At 29.0% G+C, this 18204-nt stretch overlaps 2 protein-coding genes across 4 annotated transcripts in view; one reads left to right on the top strand and one right to left on the bottom strand.

The window, feature by feature from the left end:
* MCU (mitochondrial calcium uniporter) overlaps positions 1-18204 on the top strand; it is a 770244-nt gene that overhangs the window by 328249 nt on the left and 423791 nt on the right. The gene's annotated exons all lie outside the window — the stretch shown is intronic.
* LOC142331732 (uncharacterized) overlaps positions 1-18204 on the bottom strand; it is a 225976-nt gene that overhangs the window by 12539 nt on the left and 195233 nt on the right. For both annotated transcript variants that reach the window (XM_075377786.1, XM_075377785.1), the window contains 2 exons: positions 16122-16669; positions 2128-2527 (listed from right to left, as the gene is read on the bottom strand). In XM_075377786.1, coding sequence (XP_075233901.1) covers positions 2128-2527; positions 16122-16636 — 915 coding nt within the window. In that variant the 5' untranslated portion in view covers positions 16637-16669. The remainder of the gene's footprint in view (positions 1-2127; positions 2528-16121; positions 16670-18204) is intronic.

Genomic DNA, 18204 nt, shown 5'->3' with positions numbered 1-18204 from the left:
TTTAAGTTTTCTGTAGTATACTGTGGGGAAATTTTACTGTATGTTTAAATAACCCTCATTTAGTGATTGAAGATTGCAAATTAAACATAAATTTAACTTTTGTTTTTTCTGTATTATATCGCTTACTTTTTTTTAAAAAGTGTTATCGAATCGTTCATGTTAATTTCTCCAGTAAAAAATCTGTTGCCATAAAATATATTCATATAAAAAAGAGACTTTCTGAACAAATATTTTTTATATTTCCCGTAAACATTTTATAAAATAATTTAAAAAAATATTTAACATATTTTTCGTCAAATGACATGCATGCACCAATAGTAGGTTTTTATTTTTGTGAATTTAATATAAATAATGATTAATTTAAATTGATGAGAAGTAAAAAGTAATTTACATTTACAATTAAGTAATTTACAAGTAAAACATAGTGTATATTTTCTTACAAAGATACATTAATTATTTGCTTTATAATATCTGCCTGTTTTTTTTCTTTTTTATACTAATCCCACTTGTTTTTCTTGAGCGTAATGATGCTCATTATATTCCCTGTGAAGGTATGATTTTTAAGGATAAATATTACTTTCATTCCAGTTGGTTTACTATCACGATGTGCAATAATTAAATGGGCTCACTGAAGAAACAATAGAAAACCACTTGGCTCCCTACTTTCATTATTAAGCCCGGCATGCGATGCGTGTTTTTGTTTTTTTAAGAACTGAGTTTATTTAAAGTGATTTGAAACCATTAGTTATGGCATTTGATGTAAATACACAAATACTTGTTTACAATTAAACTTTGGTAATGATGTTTATTTTTGTTTCGTGATTTTTCCTGTCTTTGAATAAATCTAAGATTAACAAAGGCTAATTTTGTTTAAATTTCGAGAATAATATTTTTTAATCCAACTACTCCTACTACTAACTAACTACTTCCTACTAAGTAGGAAGCAATGTAATCTGGGAATTATGAATTTCGGTTAGGCTTCTTTAATTCCTGAACGGCTGAACCGATTTTCATTTAGTAGGCACTTAATACCTAATTTTAATATATATGATGACTGGATAACTTAAATGTTAATCGCTAAAAATAACAAAATATGTGATCGAAAACGTAATATTCTATTAACTGAAGAACTAAATTATATACTTAAGTTGGTGATATCTCTTATTATTATCCATAAGGGAACCTAGTCAAAATTTCAATTTTTCATATAAAACTTGTTTTCAATTTTGTTTCCAATCTTCCCTTTGAAGTCTTTATCTACAGAAAGTAAATACAGCAAAACAAATCCCCCCCGCAAAGATAATGGTATGAACCTTTTTTGAAATTTCCAAAAGAGTTATAAAAGTTTTTCTTTCTTTAATCTTCCTCAACTAAGATACCGTTAGAAAGCGTCCTTAGATAGTAAATCAATAAAATACGTTACCGTTCTCGGTTTAAGCTTTATTGACCATCTAATAACAGATTTTTTATTCCTTTTTACCGGCTAGGCTATTGCCTTAATCGCACCTGATCTACACGTGTAAAAACGAGTACGTTAACAAAATAACTGGCATGTCTGAAATCAAGTTAAGTTGGATTAAATTTAGCGGTAAATAATCATTCAGATCGGCCTTGCGGTTCTTGAGTTTTAATTGAACATCGATACAAAAAAAAAGTACCCGGACATTTTGATTTATATGTAATAATTTTGGATTAATAAAGTTGTTATTTTCTATGTAGCTTATCCTAAAAATGTAGATAAATAAACTCTATAATAATTATCCTAGCACATATAGTAATACCGAAAACGAATAGCACTAGATAGGGAATCTTGGAGAGCTGCATCAAACCAGTTAAATGACTGAAGACAAAAAAGAATAGTAATACAGATAATGTAAACATTTGTGAATGTTTAATTAAAATTATTGTCAATTAATTAAAATTATCAAATATTGTCTGATGGTGATCTATGTGGAAATGCAAATTGACATTAGTTACTTCATTGTGGGGATCCAACTATCGCGAAATAGTTATGAGAAGATCTTATCATAATTTTAATCATATATACTTCCTTATGAGGTACCTATTCACCACAAATCGGACCCATGATGAGATCCAGTGATAAATTATAACATTTAAATTGCATACCTGATCAGGATCTGGAAGTTCTTCATCGATTAATTCTCTGTTCACTCTTACTGGATGATAGAAACATCTTCTGTTATTCGGTGTATCTAACGGTTGATTTCTCCTAGGTTGTATGACTAATTCGTTGTTTACCATTAGATCTCTTAAACATTGTCTGTATTCGCCTTCATCCATATCATCTTTATATTGTTGATATCCATTCTGTTGCATATCTTTTTGTTGTTGCAATTGTTGTAATATTTCATTTTTTTCCCTGTTATTGTTGTCCTTATTGTTATTATTATTATTATGATTTATGTGATTATTTATGTTATTTTGTTGGTCTAAAACTCCAAAATAATGTTTCTCTGTTGTTGAATTATTATTATTGTTTTTGGTATTCCTGTCGTGTTTGTACCTGCTACAAAAAAATAAAATAAATATGTAAATAAATAATTCATATTATTCAGTAGTAAAAGTTAGTCTAAACATATTAGTTGAGTTAGTCTAGACATATCAGAGTGTCCAGTTATAGTACATATAATTTCATTGTTAATTGATAAAATGGTGATGAAATAAATAAATAAATTAATTATTCTGTTTTAAAGGAGAGTAAATGCACTATTTTCTATTAAAATTATGAATTTTTCTGCTCACAAATCTTCCAGTTTCTGACCATACAGTTTATAATAATAAATCCATACAATCCCTGTAATGGGAGAAGGTATTCGTTTAGAAAGCGTTAACTTGTTTTTGAGACTATAAAATTTCTGGAAGACAAGAACATTTGTATATATTACCTAATTAACGTAAAGTCGTATACTATCTTTTTACATCCTGAATAAAAATATTCCCCATTTTCCCAAATGAATGTGTACGGAATGGGCATCTCCTTCTTAGAGAGGATTTTTCAATGTTTTTTCTTGCAGTTTTTTTTTCTGATGAGGGGATTCTAGTTGGGTGAAGAGAGGTGCTTGTTGACCTATCCAGGGACTCTGTTTCATAGTCCGTGTCTTTACGAGTTCAATAATCCAAACGAATTTTTCCCCGTTTTTTTTTTTTGTTTTATATTTTTAAAGTGTTATTTATTTTTTAAATAGAAATTTTATTATTTTTCTAAAAATCAAAACTAGAATAATATTACTTTCAAGTTTTATTATTTTTTTTATTTTGAGAATTTACTTCCTCATAAACATCTTTTTCTACATAAAACTCTATGCCTTTCTTTTGCTGTTTAGCCTCGGGTAACTACCGTTAAGATAATTCTTCAGAGGATGATATGTATGAGTGAAAATGAAGTGTAATCTTGTACATTCTCAGTTCGACCATTCCTGAGATGTGTGGTTAATTGAAACCCAACCACCAAAGAACACCGGTATCCACGATCTAGTATTATCCTCATAAACATCTGAATATCTTTTTAAATTTTTCCATTTTCATAATTTGTACAAACGACACTTTGACCACATTATGTCTTAAAATACTTTTGTTTTGCTTTCATATTTTGCGCTTGTTTTTTGTTTCATATAAAGACTTTTTCACCTATAGCGACGTAAGCAATGAACATGGTGAATTTTTCTTTTTTCATAATGTGGTCAAACGACAGTTAATATAAACATACTGAAAAACACGATATTCAAATACACTTACAGTAACATTATTATCGTTAATTGGAGTTAGAGCTTTATCATTCGGTATCATATGACAGGTTTCTTAATTTACTTATAGGTACCGGCCTCCGTGGTGGTGTCCCGGTCTTTCATCCGGAGATCTCGGGTTTGAATCCCGGTTACGCACGGCATTTTTCATACGCTACAAAATTTTATTGACGTATCCCACGCACCAGCTTCAAGCTTATGTGCCAATATCATCAAGCAAAAAAATAGTCCCTAAGATTTTTATCCAGTATTCTTAAGACATAACTTAGAAAATATTTAGTGCTTTTATGTCTGAATTTTACCAAAATTGTAGAATGTGATTGGAGGATATGAATCTAAACTTATTTAATTTTCCAATCAAATTATGTTATAATATTTTCAACAATCTAAATTCGGTTATTTTATTTAATTTATCGTCAAAGTTATGGGTTTTTTGTTACAACAAATGATCTATAATGACTGGAATTTTCTTTCAATAAAATAATTTAAAAAAATAAAATTGTAAAGATAATTTACTTATTTTTGTAAAAGTAAAAATTCAATGTTGTCTTATTTTATTCTTGAATCATTTTTCTATTAGCTTAAGCAGTTTTCAGTTTTTGAAATTTTTTCAAAAACCTGAAATAAAATTATAAAAGCCTTGTTTTATAGGTATACGCATATTTCAAATTAATCAGTGTGAAACATGCTTGAAAAACTAAAAAAAAATCGACGAATAAAATTTCACCCATTAATTCCTTTGTTACTGAGGTTAAAATTAATCTTTCTCAGTATCCCAGACCATCTATTTTTAAAAAGTTTGTAAAAAAAAATCTATGTAGTACAAAACTTGTTAGTATTTTTTTTTTTTTTTTTTTATTATAATAATTGGGTTCGATCATAGTTATTTTCCTTTTAAATTCTATTTGTTTTATAAATAAAGAATAAACTTTTATTCAAGGTAACGAATTATTTTTATTTGGTACCAACTGTAGAAGGAAAATGAGATTCCAATTCCAATTAAAATTTTTACAGTTATCGTAGTAAGTTTTATTACCATTATTATTTTAATGCATGTGTATATTTTATTAACTGTTTTAATAAATGTTTAAATCTATGATAAACTTTTCTTTTTTTCCAGGTAAATTTTTCATTCATTCCTTAATTTTTTTATATTTAATTAAATACGCCATGTGTAAACTAAAGGTGTTACTCGTAATACGATTTTGATGTTCTTACATGTAAGTAATTCAGCTTAATAAATATTATGAATTAGATTTTTGTTAACATTAAAAATTATTATTTTATTTTTTTTTATTATTTGAAATTAATTATGTTATTTTTAAATTTAATTTTAAAATAAGTTTTTTTGTTATGTGCTTTTATTTCCATTTCCATGTTTTGCTACGCATAGTTTTTAAATGTTTAAAATCATTTTCATTATACTATACTATTACACCTGACTGACAGACGTTTTGCCAACAAAGATAATTTTCACTTATTCTTGTGGATTTTATGACGCTTAATACAAATGTGACTTCAAAATTTGTCCTAAGGGCTTCAGTTTTCTGTAATTTTTGTATGTAAAAAATAGAAATTTTTAAAATGATTTAGTTTCTTTATCAAGAGTAAAAATTTGTTGTAAGTCAACTTTTATACTGTGTGTTTCAAAGTGAATATAGGGGTTTTAAAGCTATGTAATGTTTCTCAAGTTTCTCATGTACATTGATTCATTATACGTAAAATGAAAGAGCAGCTCAAACAGTTTTAGCTGTGTTCAAGCTCATAAACTGTTTTCTGTACCTTCCACTTGTAAGCGCTAGTAGCAGAAAGATGGCTACCCCCCTCCCCGCCGCGACAGAAAGCATTCCGTGTTTTGCAGTTCGCAAAGTGTGAATTTGTAATTACTGTTTAACATGCGTTCCGTTTGAAGCTCCATTGTGGTCCCCTGGATGAGAATAACATTTGTAGATGGTATAAACAATTTGAAACCTCTGGCTGTATTAGTAAAGGGAAAGTACAGTACGACCGAGTGTGTCCGAAGACAATGTTGAATATGTAAGAGATTTTTGTGCGTAGTCCTAGGAAATCCGTTAGGAAGACTAGCCGCGAATTAGCAATTCCAGTGACGTTTGTGTGAAAGGTTTTAAGAAGTTGCTTTAATCTGCGTCCATATCGTTTGCAGCTGTTACGAGCGCAAATAAAATGATGCACCGTGAAGATGAAGACTTCTTTATCGTGTCGTATTCAGTGACGAATCAACATTTCATGTGATGGAAAAGTAAATACTCATAATGTGCGTATATGAGAATCAAAAGTCCTCACAAAATATTGTAGTGTAAACGAGACTTCCCGAAACTGAATTTTTTTGTGCCATATCTCGATGGCAAGATTATGAAGTTGACTTTGTGCCGTCAGCTGATTTCGAACTCTAGAGTTCTAAGGTTGAAATCCTAGTAAAGACAGTTACTTTTTACGGATTTGAATACTAGATCGTGGATACCGGTGTTCTTTGGCGGTTGGGTTTCAATTAATCACACTTCTCAGGAACGGTCGACCTGGGACTGTACAAGAGTACACTTCATTTACGTTCATACACGTCATCCTTATTCGTTCTCTGAAGTAATACCTTACGGTGGTTTCGAAGGCTAAACAGAAAAAAAAGTGTCTTTGGAATGAACTATCTTGATATGCTACAACTACGGGTCTTTCCTCAACTGCAATACGAACCGCAGAACTTTATTTGGCAACAAGATTGGGCGTCTCCTTACTGTTATAACAATGTACGTGATCGATTGAATGAAATTCTCCCTGACCGCAGGATCGGTCTCTGGGGACCAAATGACAGGGCTTGTTTGCTGTGGCCTCCACGTTTGCCCGATCTTTTTTGTGAAAAAGATTGCACGGGAAAAAATTCTCGTGAGATTTTTTTCTTCGTGGGTTTATAAAGAATCAAGTGTACGGCCACCGTTACCCTCGCTGTCTCAAGTCAACTGATCTACCTGACTTGAGATACAGGATTGAAGCACCTGTCGCATCGATTACCCTAAACTTGTTGATAAAAGTATGGAATGAACTCTCCTATCGGTTAGATGTGTGCCGTGTCGAATGTTACTCACAGTGAACACTTAAAGGAAAACTGTTTGAGTTGCTCTTTCATTTCTTCATAATTTATCATATAATAAATAAAATGTATAAATAATGTAATGTTTAATTTATCAAAGTAAGTAAAACTTAATAAATATTACATACGTAAATTTAAAATCCTTTTGAAACACACGGTATTAATACGAAACCTATTGACCTGGTTCGTGATCTTAATTAGTCTAAAATGCGGTCAGAGTTACTGGCTTCAAGTTTAAAGACTAGAAGTTCCTCGAAAGCGGCATTAAAATATGTTTTTTCCGTGTAGGGTAGCATGAATTTCAGCACCTGCTTTTCTTACAAGATAATACAGTGTACTGCAATAATATAAATCCTTCAGAAGGATTTACTAGGGCAACATCACAATCCTACGGAATAGAGATTGTTTTTGGATTCTGCTCTAAAACTACTTTGAAAGCCTCCTTCCCAACTGAATTGAAAAAATGTCAATCCCTCTTGCTTATGAAATTCAGAGGTAGACGAGATTTTTATTGACGTGGGTTCAGTATGAAGTGTATTCTTATATATATGTATGGAGACATAAACGTGATAATCGTTTTATTAGAGCTTCAACTCGGTTATACTAGGTGCTATTGTTTCTTTTGCGAGTTAGACATTAGAAACAGGAAAACAACTACATTAAAAGGATTTGTCAAAGAGAAAAGTACTCATAGCCAGGCATAAAAATGTTATTTCTCAAACTCTTGCGAATCCGAATTATTTGTATGTTTCACCATTAAAACATAAAACTAGGTTTGTTGGAAAATTTTGAGTGAGCAATTGATCGTTGTGGCTAAGATTTCTTATAACTCAAGAGCAGTTTTCTAGGATCGGTGAGACAAAAATCAAAGAGGGAATATTGTTGTACCACAGACATGTATGCTAGCGAAGGATTCCGACTTTGAGAGGAGTTAGAATGAATCGCAAAAAGCATTTCAAAATATTATTAAATCATTCCTGTTTAAAAGGAAGGCTGAGAAGTATATACTTCTTGATGACATTGAAAACTATAAAAAACTAGAATACAGTATGTCTTAAAATACTTTTGTTTTGCATTTATATAAAGTCTTTTCCATCTGTAGCATGTAAGCAATGAACACGGTGAATGTTTTCACCAGGATATATCGGTGAACAAAGAGGCCACCAGCGTAAATAGAACCCAAATATGCTTGTCGATTATTATTGAAGACCGGAATTCCAAAGTCTGAATATAGGAGAAAACGAAAGAAAAGCAGATATGAAATAAGATATTATACTGTAGGCTACTTAATTTCTTTTAAAAAAATCAGGTTTTCTTTAAGTCCGTTTTGTTAAAAAACCCTACTCTGCTTTCAATTTTGACTTGTTTTTAGATCAGCCCTCGTAATACTAAAGTCACACTTTATTGATTGCGTGAAACAGAAAAAACTGTTTATTTTAGACCATTATTATTTTCCCATTAATCCTTTCGACATTTTAAAATTCTTTTAAGAGCTGGAGTTTAATTGACTTTTGTATTCATTAAGACAAGAATTAATTTTTGAAATTACTTGTGTAGTTTATTGACATATCTTCATAACTTTAAACATATATTTTGATATCTGTATATGGCAGTAATTGTAACTATTTTAACTAGATTTTTGACTAAAAGTTTTTTTAATAAACTAAGTAAATTAATACATCAAAGATACGCGGGTAACATTTAATTTAACTTTGCTCGTAATATAGTTTTGATTTAATATGTGTAATGTTTCTCAGTGTAATAATTTCAATAATTTTTTTTTGTTCGAGAATGTCGTTTTTATTAAAATTAGTTTTCGGACTTAAGGAGAAGAAAAGGAGGAGGATTGATATTAAAAATATTAAAAATTTATTTTACTTTTATATCTCATAAATTAAGCAACAGTCAAATGAAATAAAATTTTAAATGCCAAAATTATGTTTTTAAATAGTTTTGTTTCCATAGAAACATTATCTAAATAAAAGTTATTTTTTTCTATTATTACAACACTTACAATTACAGATAAGGAAATCAAATAGTATAAAATTATTACAATTTTTCATACTTTAATTGTAATCCATTAATCACTTTTTTTGTTAAAATTGCTGTTTAAAAGTAAAAGTTATTTTTTTTTTTTTGGCAAAATTATTTTTAATACTTAGTACTAAGTATTTGGTTTAATACTTAGACAATTATTATTCTTCTTTGAAGAATTCTTCTTTGAAGAATAATAATTGTCTCTTTTTTGAGCAAAAACCTCTGTTCTTAAACATAAAATATTATTTAAATAGGTATTACTAACCTGGTGCTTTCAGCCATGATAATTTCTTATTAAGAAATTATAGAATGTTTTTATTTGTGTTGTTTGTGTTCATTTACATCTTGAAATGTAATTATTTAAATAATGTTGTTGGTTTACTTAAATGTACACCAAAATTGAGTTAATTTTGTTTTTTTGTAACATGGTTAATTTTAGATAAGAATTTTGCATTTTACATAGTAATTTTTTTTTTACATTAAATTATATATTTTCTTGTAGAGCTACATTTTCATTTATTTTTAAAATTCAATTCTATGGTTTCAATTGTGTAAATTATTCTTATTGTTAATGCGATTTTATGAGTTTTGTTTTATTTTTATGTGAAAGTTTACTATAATTTAAACTAATGACCAACAATACGGGTGATTTGGGTGAATGAAAATAAAATAGAATAAGTGTTTACATTTTAAAAGGTTTTACATTTATCAGAAATTTATTTTATTTTTTAGTAAATTCAGTCCAGATCATATTCCAGTTTATTCAATCCAGATCATTTTCACGTCTTTTTATGTTTTCCTTAATTTTTTTGCGATGTTGACCCAATACAATTATTTTTGCCGTTTTTAAAAAACGGTTTTTGAATGTTTTTATTATAACTGCTTCTTTCTTTTCTTGTGATGTAGTGCATCCATTTCAAATATACTCTTGAATGTGTATTTATTTCATTACTGGTTACATATATAAAATTTGCGGTACTTTTTTGTATTTTATCTTGAAAATCTGTTTTTTATTATATCCGTTATAGTTTTTTCTCAAAATTTGATTATGGATTCATAGTTTGAAGCTCTGCGGCGGCATGTTTTTTTTTCTGTTTCTTAAATGAACAAAAAATAATTTTCTGGGTTTGTCTGTTTTTTTTTTTTTCATTTTTGTGAAGTCCTCTAAAACGCTTTTTTTCTCTTTCCCCTTTATTATATCATCGTGAAACATTTTTAAAATTTTGTCATGGCTACTCTTCTTCCGGTTTTGTTAAACATTTGATATTCCTTTTAGTATAGTACTGGAGGAAGAAATTAAAGAGTATGAAACGAAAATACGTATAAAAAAAACTAAAATAATGGAAGTAAATAACAAAGAGGATTTTGTGGTAAGGACAAGTAAAGAAAGGATTTAAATCGAGCAGTGGAAATAAAAGGAAAGATATCAACGGCAAAAGAGGCTGAAGAGTTAAGAAAGAGGTTGGCTAAATTCTACGTAGGCGTGTCTTGTTGAATGTAAGTGAGCATGGAAGATGAGGAAGAGAAAAGGGAATGGATTGATGATTTTGAAATGTGGAGAAAGATACGGAGAAAGATGGAGAAAGTAAGATGGACGAACAAAGTGAGGATTGAGGAAATAATGAATAGGATTAAAGATAAAAGAGAGCACTTATATTGGAAGTACAAAAAAGAAAAGGAAACTGGTTAAGACACCTGGTTAGGGTGAGTGGAATATTGAGACCTGACTGGAAAGGTCAGTAGAAGGAGAACGGAAGCAGGAAGAATAAGGTTAATCTATGAGGTAAAGATTGGAACCTACAAGAGAACAAAGGCTGGATGGAAAAAGCGATGATGTAAGAGACCTGTCGCCAGGAAGAACACCGTATTGATATATATATATATATTTTTTTTTTTTTGGTAAATGTTGAATAAATTAAATTGGTTATTCATGTAGATTGACAAAATTTTGATTTTAATCTTAATGTTGACTTTCTTTTAATTATTGAATAGTCTTTTATTTAATATGTTCACAAACGAAAAATGTCTTTGAAGGGATATATATACCTTAACTCGGTGTTTCACAGAGAGTTAAGATATTCAGCAAAGTCTGTACTATTTTCTTCGCTTATTTGAAACAACTGCACCTTTTTTTAATAGGTTTCTACCTGTTAACAGTGGAATTTTGTTCATTCTGTTGTTGAAATTGAAAATTATTTTCATACTGTAAAGGTTTTTGTAAAATGCATAATTTAATAATAAAAAAAAACAATTTTACAGACTTTTTCTTTTTCTAATTTATTGCTACTTTAAATGGGATAAATATATACCGAAAAAGATTTAAAAATATTTAAACGGCAGATAAATATCTGTCTAAATGTGTTAAAAATATTTCAACATTCCTTATTCGATTTACGAAACGTTGAGATTTCACTACCGGGAAAAACAAGTACTTGATAAGTGGGATTTATTGTCATTCCTAATAGTGTTTTTTTTAAAAATAAACTGAAATCTTCAATAATAAAGCGGGAAAGAACAAAAGTTTAAAATGATACAAGTGGTTCATCATACTACGAGTATATAACTCTTCAAACATTAGCTTTTCTCTTCCGTTAGAATGTATTTATATTGATTAGATTATGCATTTGGTGTAATAAAGACACACCCGCTATTATCATCCGGGATATGCAACGTCACACTAACGTAAACAAAGTTACGTTAACTCCTCCCCATGCGCACACATCATCATATTTCGTTTCTTAGATCTGTTTCTTGATGCATACTAATCTGCTCGTGTTGGGAAAGATGTGTAATAAATGTCGGCTGCCTTCCGATTCACGTTTCAGAAATGGTGTACTATATATATCTCTGTTCTATTCCTATATTTCCAGAGGTTATTTAGTCAACAAAGTTACGTGGAATTTGCTATTGATTGTAATGATTATGTAATTCAGAAAGCTACTATTTATTTTGTTATTTTTCTAAAAAGAAGTCCAATTGGTGTTCGGTCGCTTAGATTATGGGGCAATTGAAAGATCTGCCTATGAGCCTTATCGGGAAGTAATCCGGCTAAGTGTCGGCTAATATCGTTAAACTGCCTATTATAGAGCTTACTATCAGGAAATGTTTTAAGTAAATAGGTTGAAGATACGTTTCATCTCGAACAAAACAAGGAGATGCATAATAGGATGGGAAAGAATGATCCGAAATAAACATTTCTTTAGATAAAAACGCGAATATGATATTAAAATCACACTTATACTGCCAATTACAACTTACAGTTGTGATTCTAAAACCCTGAATAAGAAAACACTGCATAATCTGAAAACGGCAGTAAGAGAGATATAAGATAAAGAGTTATGAAAAACGGTAGGAAGAGAAATAAATGAATTAGGAATATTAAAGGATTTCAAGACGTATTTACAAGAATCACGTAATCAGAGGAAGCGATGGATGAACAAAAGGAGATAATAAAATGGAGAGAGTGAGATTAGTAAGGAGGAAGAGGGCGCTCAGATGTGGACTTTGACAAAGAGAATTTATGATAAATAATCCTGATAAAGATTGATACAGTAAAAGACAATAGGAATGTTATACCTAGTTACGTGTAGCAAATTTAAAAAAATGAAAAACATATTAATGAATTGGACGTTAATTGTTATGAGCATTTAGTATACAAAATGATTTACATTTATTTTAAATTATTTGTTATTTCTAGCTCTTTTTAGTACAATAAATTTAATTTGACCTTTAAAAGATTAAAATATTTTTAATTTACTTTGAAAAAAAAATACTCGTTGTTTATTCTGTATTAATTTACAAATTATGAAAAATTCCACTTATATTTTCTGTCGCCAATCTAATAATAACTTCTTTTCCTTAAAAAGAGCAGCAGCATTGAGAATGTGAGAGATCAGTTCATCACGTGTATGTATTTTTTGCTTAGATACCTTGCATTTCAACAGTAAACTAAGAGAGTAAGGTCCGGAGAACTAGGTTGCTAATTCACCGGTCCTCTACATCCAATCCATTCCCCTGTAAATTTTTCATCTAAGAATTGTCTTACTTCATTCGTGAAATGTGATGATGCTCCATAAAATTGATAGTTCATTTCAGAATGAATAGTTCTTTCAGTTCACTGAAAGAAATTCATTGCTTAAAAACTTCGAGATAATTTCTCCCCGTGACATGTTATTCTAGTACGGTACAAACTGATAACATTTTTCTGTTAAGTTTTTTGCTGCTTTATTTTTCATAATTAATATTGACTTTTCTTTTCATAGACTCGGTTAAATAAATAAATTCTCCATAAGTTTTTTATAACAAAATTTACATATTTATTAGTCATTTAACAAAATTATTTATTCTTCTTCAAACCTAAAAAAAACGTGTTTATCGTAACAGAATTTATCCTGTTTTACGTGGGATATTAAGAAAGGTACGGCAATGGTAGGGCTTCACCATCGAGAAACCCGTTTTATGATCACTGCTGGATCCCTAGCCAAGTGGGAATTCCGTGTAATGAACGTGCAGATTCCGCAGCTAAAGACGCATTTAGTCAATCGTTCTTCACCACTCGTGTTACTACATCCGATTTTATTGTGTACGAGTAAACACTGAGTCGCTACAGTGTGTAATAAACTCCGGCACATCAAAGCTGTGTTGCCCTGGAACTCTTCATGCCGATTTTGGCATCTCTGCCGATTGCGGTTAGGACATATCTGAGTCACTCACGGGGATCTTAACTGTGTGACACATCCTTGTGGATTGCATATGTTATGCGGCCTTGCGTCGTAAATTTAAATTGTCTAGAAACATTCGTCGAATCCTGGGCAATGATTAGGAAATTTTAGACCGGGGGTTTTATTTCTTAGTTGTGTTAGTATTTTACATAGCGTTTAACATTATTGTTATAATTGGTTTTTTTTAATAATAATTTTTATGATTTTCATGTTGATCTTTATTCTTTCTTTTATCCTAGAAGGAAACCTTTACGCTCCTCTCGGAATTCTTTAAATTTTATTTTTGTTTTACTTTAGCTTTGTACTTCTTTAATTTTTTATTTATTTTTAAATTATTACTTATTTTTAAGATTTCGTCTGTGATAGTAGTTGTAACAATTTTTTAGTATTTTAGACTTTTGTTTTTAATATGTTACTTTTAATCTAGTTTTAATTTTTGTTTTATTATGTTTTTTTTTTTTTACGGATGATGATAACGTGAAAACGTTTATCGCCCCCAAAAAAGCTATGTGAGATAAAGTTCTGGGATCTATTTTATTCTATTTTTCAGGACAAAAAACATAAGAAACCATCAAGCCCTTATATAACGCCATAATTTCAGTAAGACCACATTTCACCGGCGAAACTGAACTCCGGTCGAATTTTTTCGATTGCCATTAACTCTATAAAAAAGCATTTTGGGTATATGTTTGTATGAACTTTTCCCCTTATTTCAAGATTTAGAATCAGTTCCAAAATTATTTTCCTTTCCTCTTTTATCGCTCTGTACATAAGCTAAGAGAATATTTATTTTTATTTTTTTAATTAAGTGCTAATTTGTTTTTATTTAGTTTTATTTTGTATAATTATCCAACCTAATAATAAAAAACTTCTTGTTACGTAAATTTTGTATTTCATTTATACGACAAAAAATTACATATTTTTTTATTGTTTTCAAAGTTCAGAACATAAAGACTGATGAAGTTTATCAAGCAAGGGGCGATAAACTAATAATAATTTTGCATAGAATAATATATGAGTGAAGTTGATGAAAATTCTCGTTTATATATTATCATTTTTATTTAATTATTATTGTAATTATTAATAAATGGAAGCGAGATATCACAGAATTTCCAGAAAATATTAAAAGCTTCCCTTAAGTTTCAATAGATTACGCTATTTTTCTACTGTTGAAATAACTTTTCACTTCTTTATTAATTTTGCGTTATTGTTTGCAAAATAAAGATTATTTTCAAGTTTGAATTTTTCACATGTATTATTAAATGTTCTTTATTTTTTATTATAAACTAAATAATACTTCAAGGGATTCGTTAATTAATTAATGTTATGTTACAACTTCTGGAATGGACAGGCTGTTTATCTTGTTAGCAATAAGAAGTTACTTCTGATCAATCTAAACTTGGATCTATTTGACTTGAACGTCAAACTTTATTAATGGGTAACATCATCCGTATAACTTAGAAAGTTTCGGTTTTATCTCTTATTAATATATATACGTACTTTTTTTTTTATTATTAAAGTTACTTTATAGTTCAAGTTTGTATAGAAAAACATTAATTTCTTTAAATGTATCTAAACAACTTTATGAAGAAATAGTTCTTGTTTCTTAATGGTTAGGTAAAGTAATTCATTAAACTAACCTATCCAATTAAAGTTTAATAGCTGTAAGAAATTATTAATGAAATAAATTTTTATATATTTTTTTATTTAAAAAAAAATTATATATGTAATTTAATAGACGTACAAGGAAGTCTGTGGTGTCCACATCAGATCTTTTTTTCACACGAGAAACTATTAACAAAAAAAATAAATAAAAAAAAAAGAAAACTATGCCTTTGTTATCATATTTTTTTTTTTACGTTTTTTAATTTTTAAACAGAGAAATTGACAATTTAAAATACCGTTAAAAAGAAATCGACAACAAAATTGTCAAATTTGTTATCTCTCTTATTAAAAAGAAAATAATTTTTAAAGTATATTTATTTGGATATTAAGTAGCCCACAAAAATTTAAATATTTTACAATAAATTAAAATTGTGTAAGTTAATATAAAACATATATTAAAAATATAGTAAGTTAATATATATATATCTCTTACTAACTGTTTTGCCTCCACTGCTGTTTCTAATTATTCAGTGACTGTTGTCACTTTTACTCCCTAAGAAAAAATATTTATATTTTGACTTGTGTTTCTAGTTTGCTATCTGCTGAACGATCTGAATTGTACCCCAATCTATAAAAACAAAACTCCGTTGTGTTTTACATTGTTCAAGCTTATTTCATCTTTTTCACTTGTCTTTTTTCCTTTCTGTTTTAATTGTGTACACGATCTAATTTTATTTATAAGAGATTATACAAACTTATTTAAAGTAATTAATTATTTATAATATTTTGTAATGCGTTTGGTGTAACAATAAAAGAGGAAGATAAATTATTCTATATAACTAAACATTGAAGATTTGTTTAACCTATATAAATATTTTATATTTCATTTACCTGAAATTCGTGTTTTTATCTTGATCGAGGTTGGCGTCAGATAAGGTTTTCCTTACGAATACTTTTCCATCATCTGCATCTAAATTAACCATGCTTCTAGTACGTAAAACGGTTTTCATTGACGATATCCTTTTGTCAGGTTCATATGAATACTCTTCTTCATAATACGTTTGAGGTGAATTAAAATTATTAACAAATGGAAATCTATCTTGTTTCTCGTTTTCAATTTTTTCTTCGTCTTCGTTATCGTGATTATTATTATTTTCATTTATATTTTCTTGTAATTCTTGTTCTCGTCTTTGTCTTTCTTTTCTTCTATAACTGGGACCGAACGGTCTTTCTCTCCACCTATATATATCGTATCTACTATATGTCGATGTCGGTGTTGTTGAATTTTTAATCTGTGATGATATTTCTTTTTCTTCTACGTTTTGTTCTGCTCCTTCTTCGCCGTCTTCTATTTCCTCGATATTTACTTCTGTATCTATATTTATTTTTGTCGGTTCGTCGTCCATAATTTTTTCATTCAAATCATTCTCTATGACCGTCTGTAAAAAATAAAATTAAAAAATTAAAATTAGTATTAAATAATTTTTTCGAATTTATTCTTTATCTATTTGTTTATATACAGTTTTATTATTTTTTTACCCGTATTATTATGACTGGCTTTTAATAAAAAAGTGACTTTTGTTGGAAAAAACTAGTCCGTTTAGTTATAAAATACAACGACTGTTCCATATAAAGAAAGTCTACGTGTATCGTTTATCTGTATAGTTAACATTGAAATTATAGTAAATTTAATATATCGAGTTATTCGCTGGCCTGACAAAAATCTCGGATGTGGACGAGATCCGGTTCTCGGATCGAATCACAAGGATATCAGGAATATTTCAATCCCCCTATTGATCGTAGACCTGGACATCAATTCCTTGCTGCTGAGTCTTTTTAATTATCAGGCAGGTATTATGGTGCATAATAATTATTTAATGGTGGTTATATATTTATTTTTAAGATGGACAGAGTTAGGGATTGCGATCCAGCCCTTGGTAGATCGGGTTTTTTTTTTAATTGGGTTATTCCTTGGGAGATTAGAAGGATATTTTCATCTTTCTCCAGGTGCGATTCCCCTTCAGTCCGTCCACTGAAGGCCGTTCAGTGTTAGTGCGTTTCGGTATAGCAGGTATATGCCTTGGAGGGTGCAATGCACTCCCTGTATGGAGAGAGTCGGATATGTTGTCGAATTCGTCCCCCCCCCCCCTATTTAAGCTGTACTCTTACCTTTTATATACTGTAAAATCAATCTAAACGGTAACTGAAAATAAATATTTAATGCTAATATATTTTACTTTTTAAGTTGAATATCGAATAAGAAAATTGAGAATACTCTTAAAATATTGTAAATAAGATAAAACAAATAACATTTTCAAGTAACAATAAAATCTAATTAATCTGTTCTGTTAATTTTTTTTTTCTAGGAAAGTAACTCAAAACCAATTGAGGGTAATATTTTATTTAAATAAAAAATTTCCTTATGAATATTATTCGATAGTCAGTTTTAAAAAGTAAAATCTTTTAATTGTTCGATAGTAATTTTTGATGGACCTACTTTTTTCAAAAACTTTGTTTTTATATTAAAAAAAGTTTTTTTTTGCAAGTTCCACACCTTTAGGTTGTAGTGTGCAAGAAATTTTAATTGTTTCTATAATCTTAGAAACGAAATTATGGAGAAAATCTTAAAATTAATGCTCTACAGACATAAATAGATTTTTAGACTTTGTATAAAAATCCATGAGATTTAGCCCATTTTTTTTAATATTCTATAAACAGTTTAGTTTGTTTATAGAACAAACAAAGATTATTTAGAAGTTTATTTATACGGTTATAAAATAACCGTATAAAAAAAACCTTTTGTTTGTATCAAACAAAAAATTTGATTTTGGTGATTTCTTTTTTATATAGAAAACTATATAAAAGTTGCAATGTGGTTCATTATTTTATTAATTTTATTGTATAATCTTGCAGAAAGCAATGCATAATTACGTTTTTAAGTCGATTTTGAATGATTATGAAAACTTATCACTGG

The sequence above is a fragment of the Lycorma delicatula genome, chromosome 10, assembly GCF_047948215.1.
Source record: "Lycorma delicatula isolate Av1 chromosome 10, ASM4794821v1, whole genome shotgun sequence".
NCBI lineage: Eukaryota > Metazoa > Arthropoda > Insecta > Hemiptera > Fulgoridae > Lycorma > Lycorma delicatula.
Note: the sequence above shows the minus strand (reverse complement) of the source record. Positions and strands in the feature narration are given on the sequence as shown.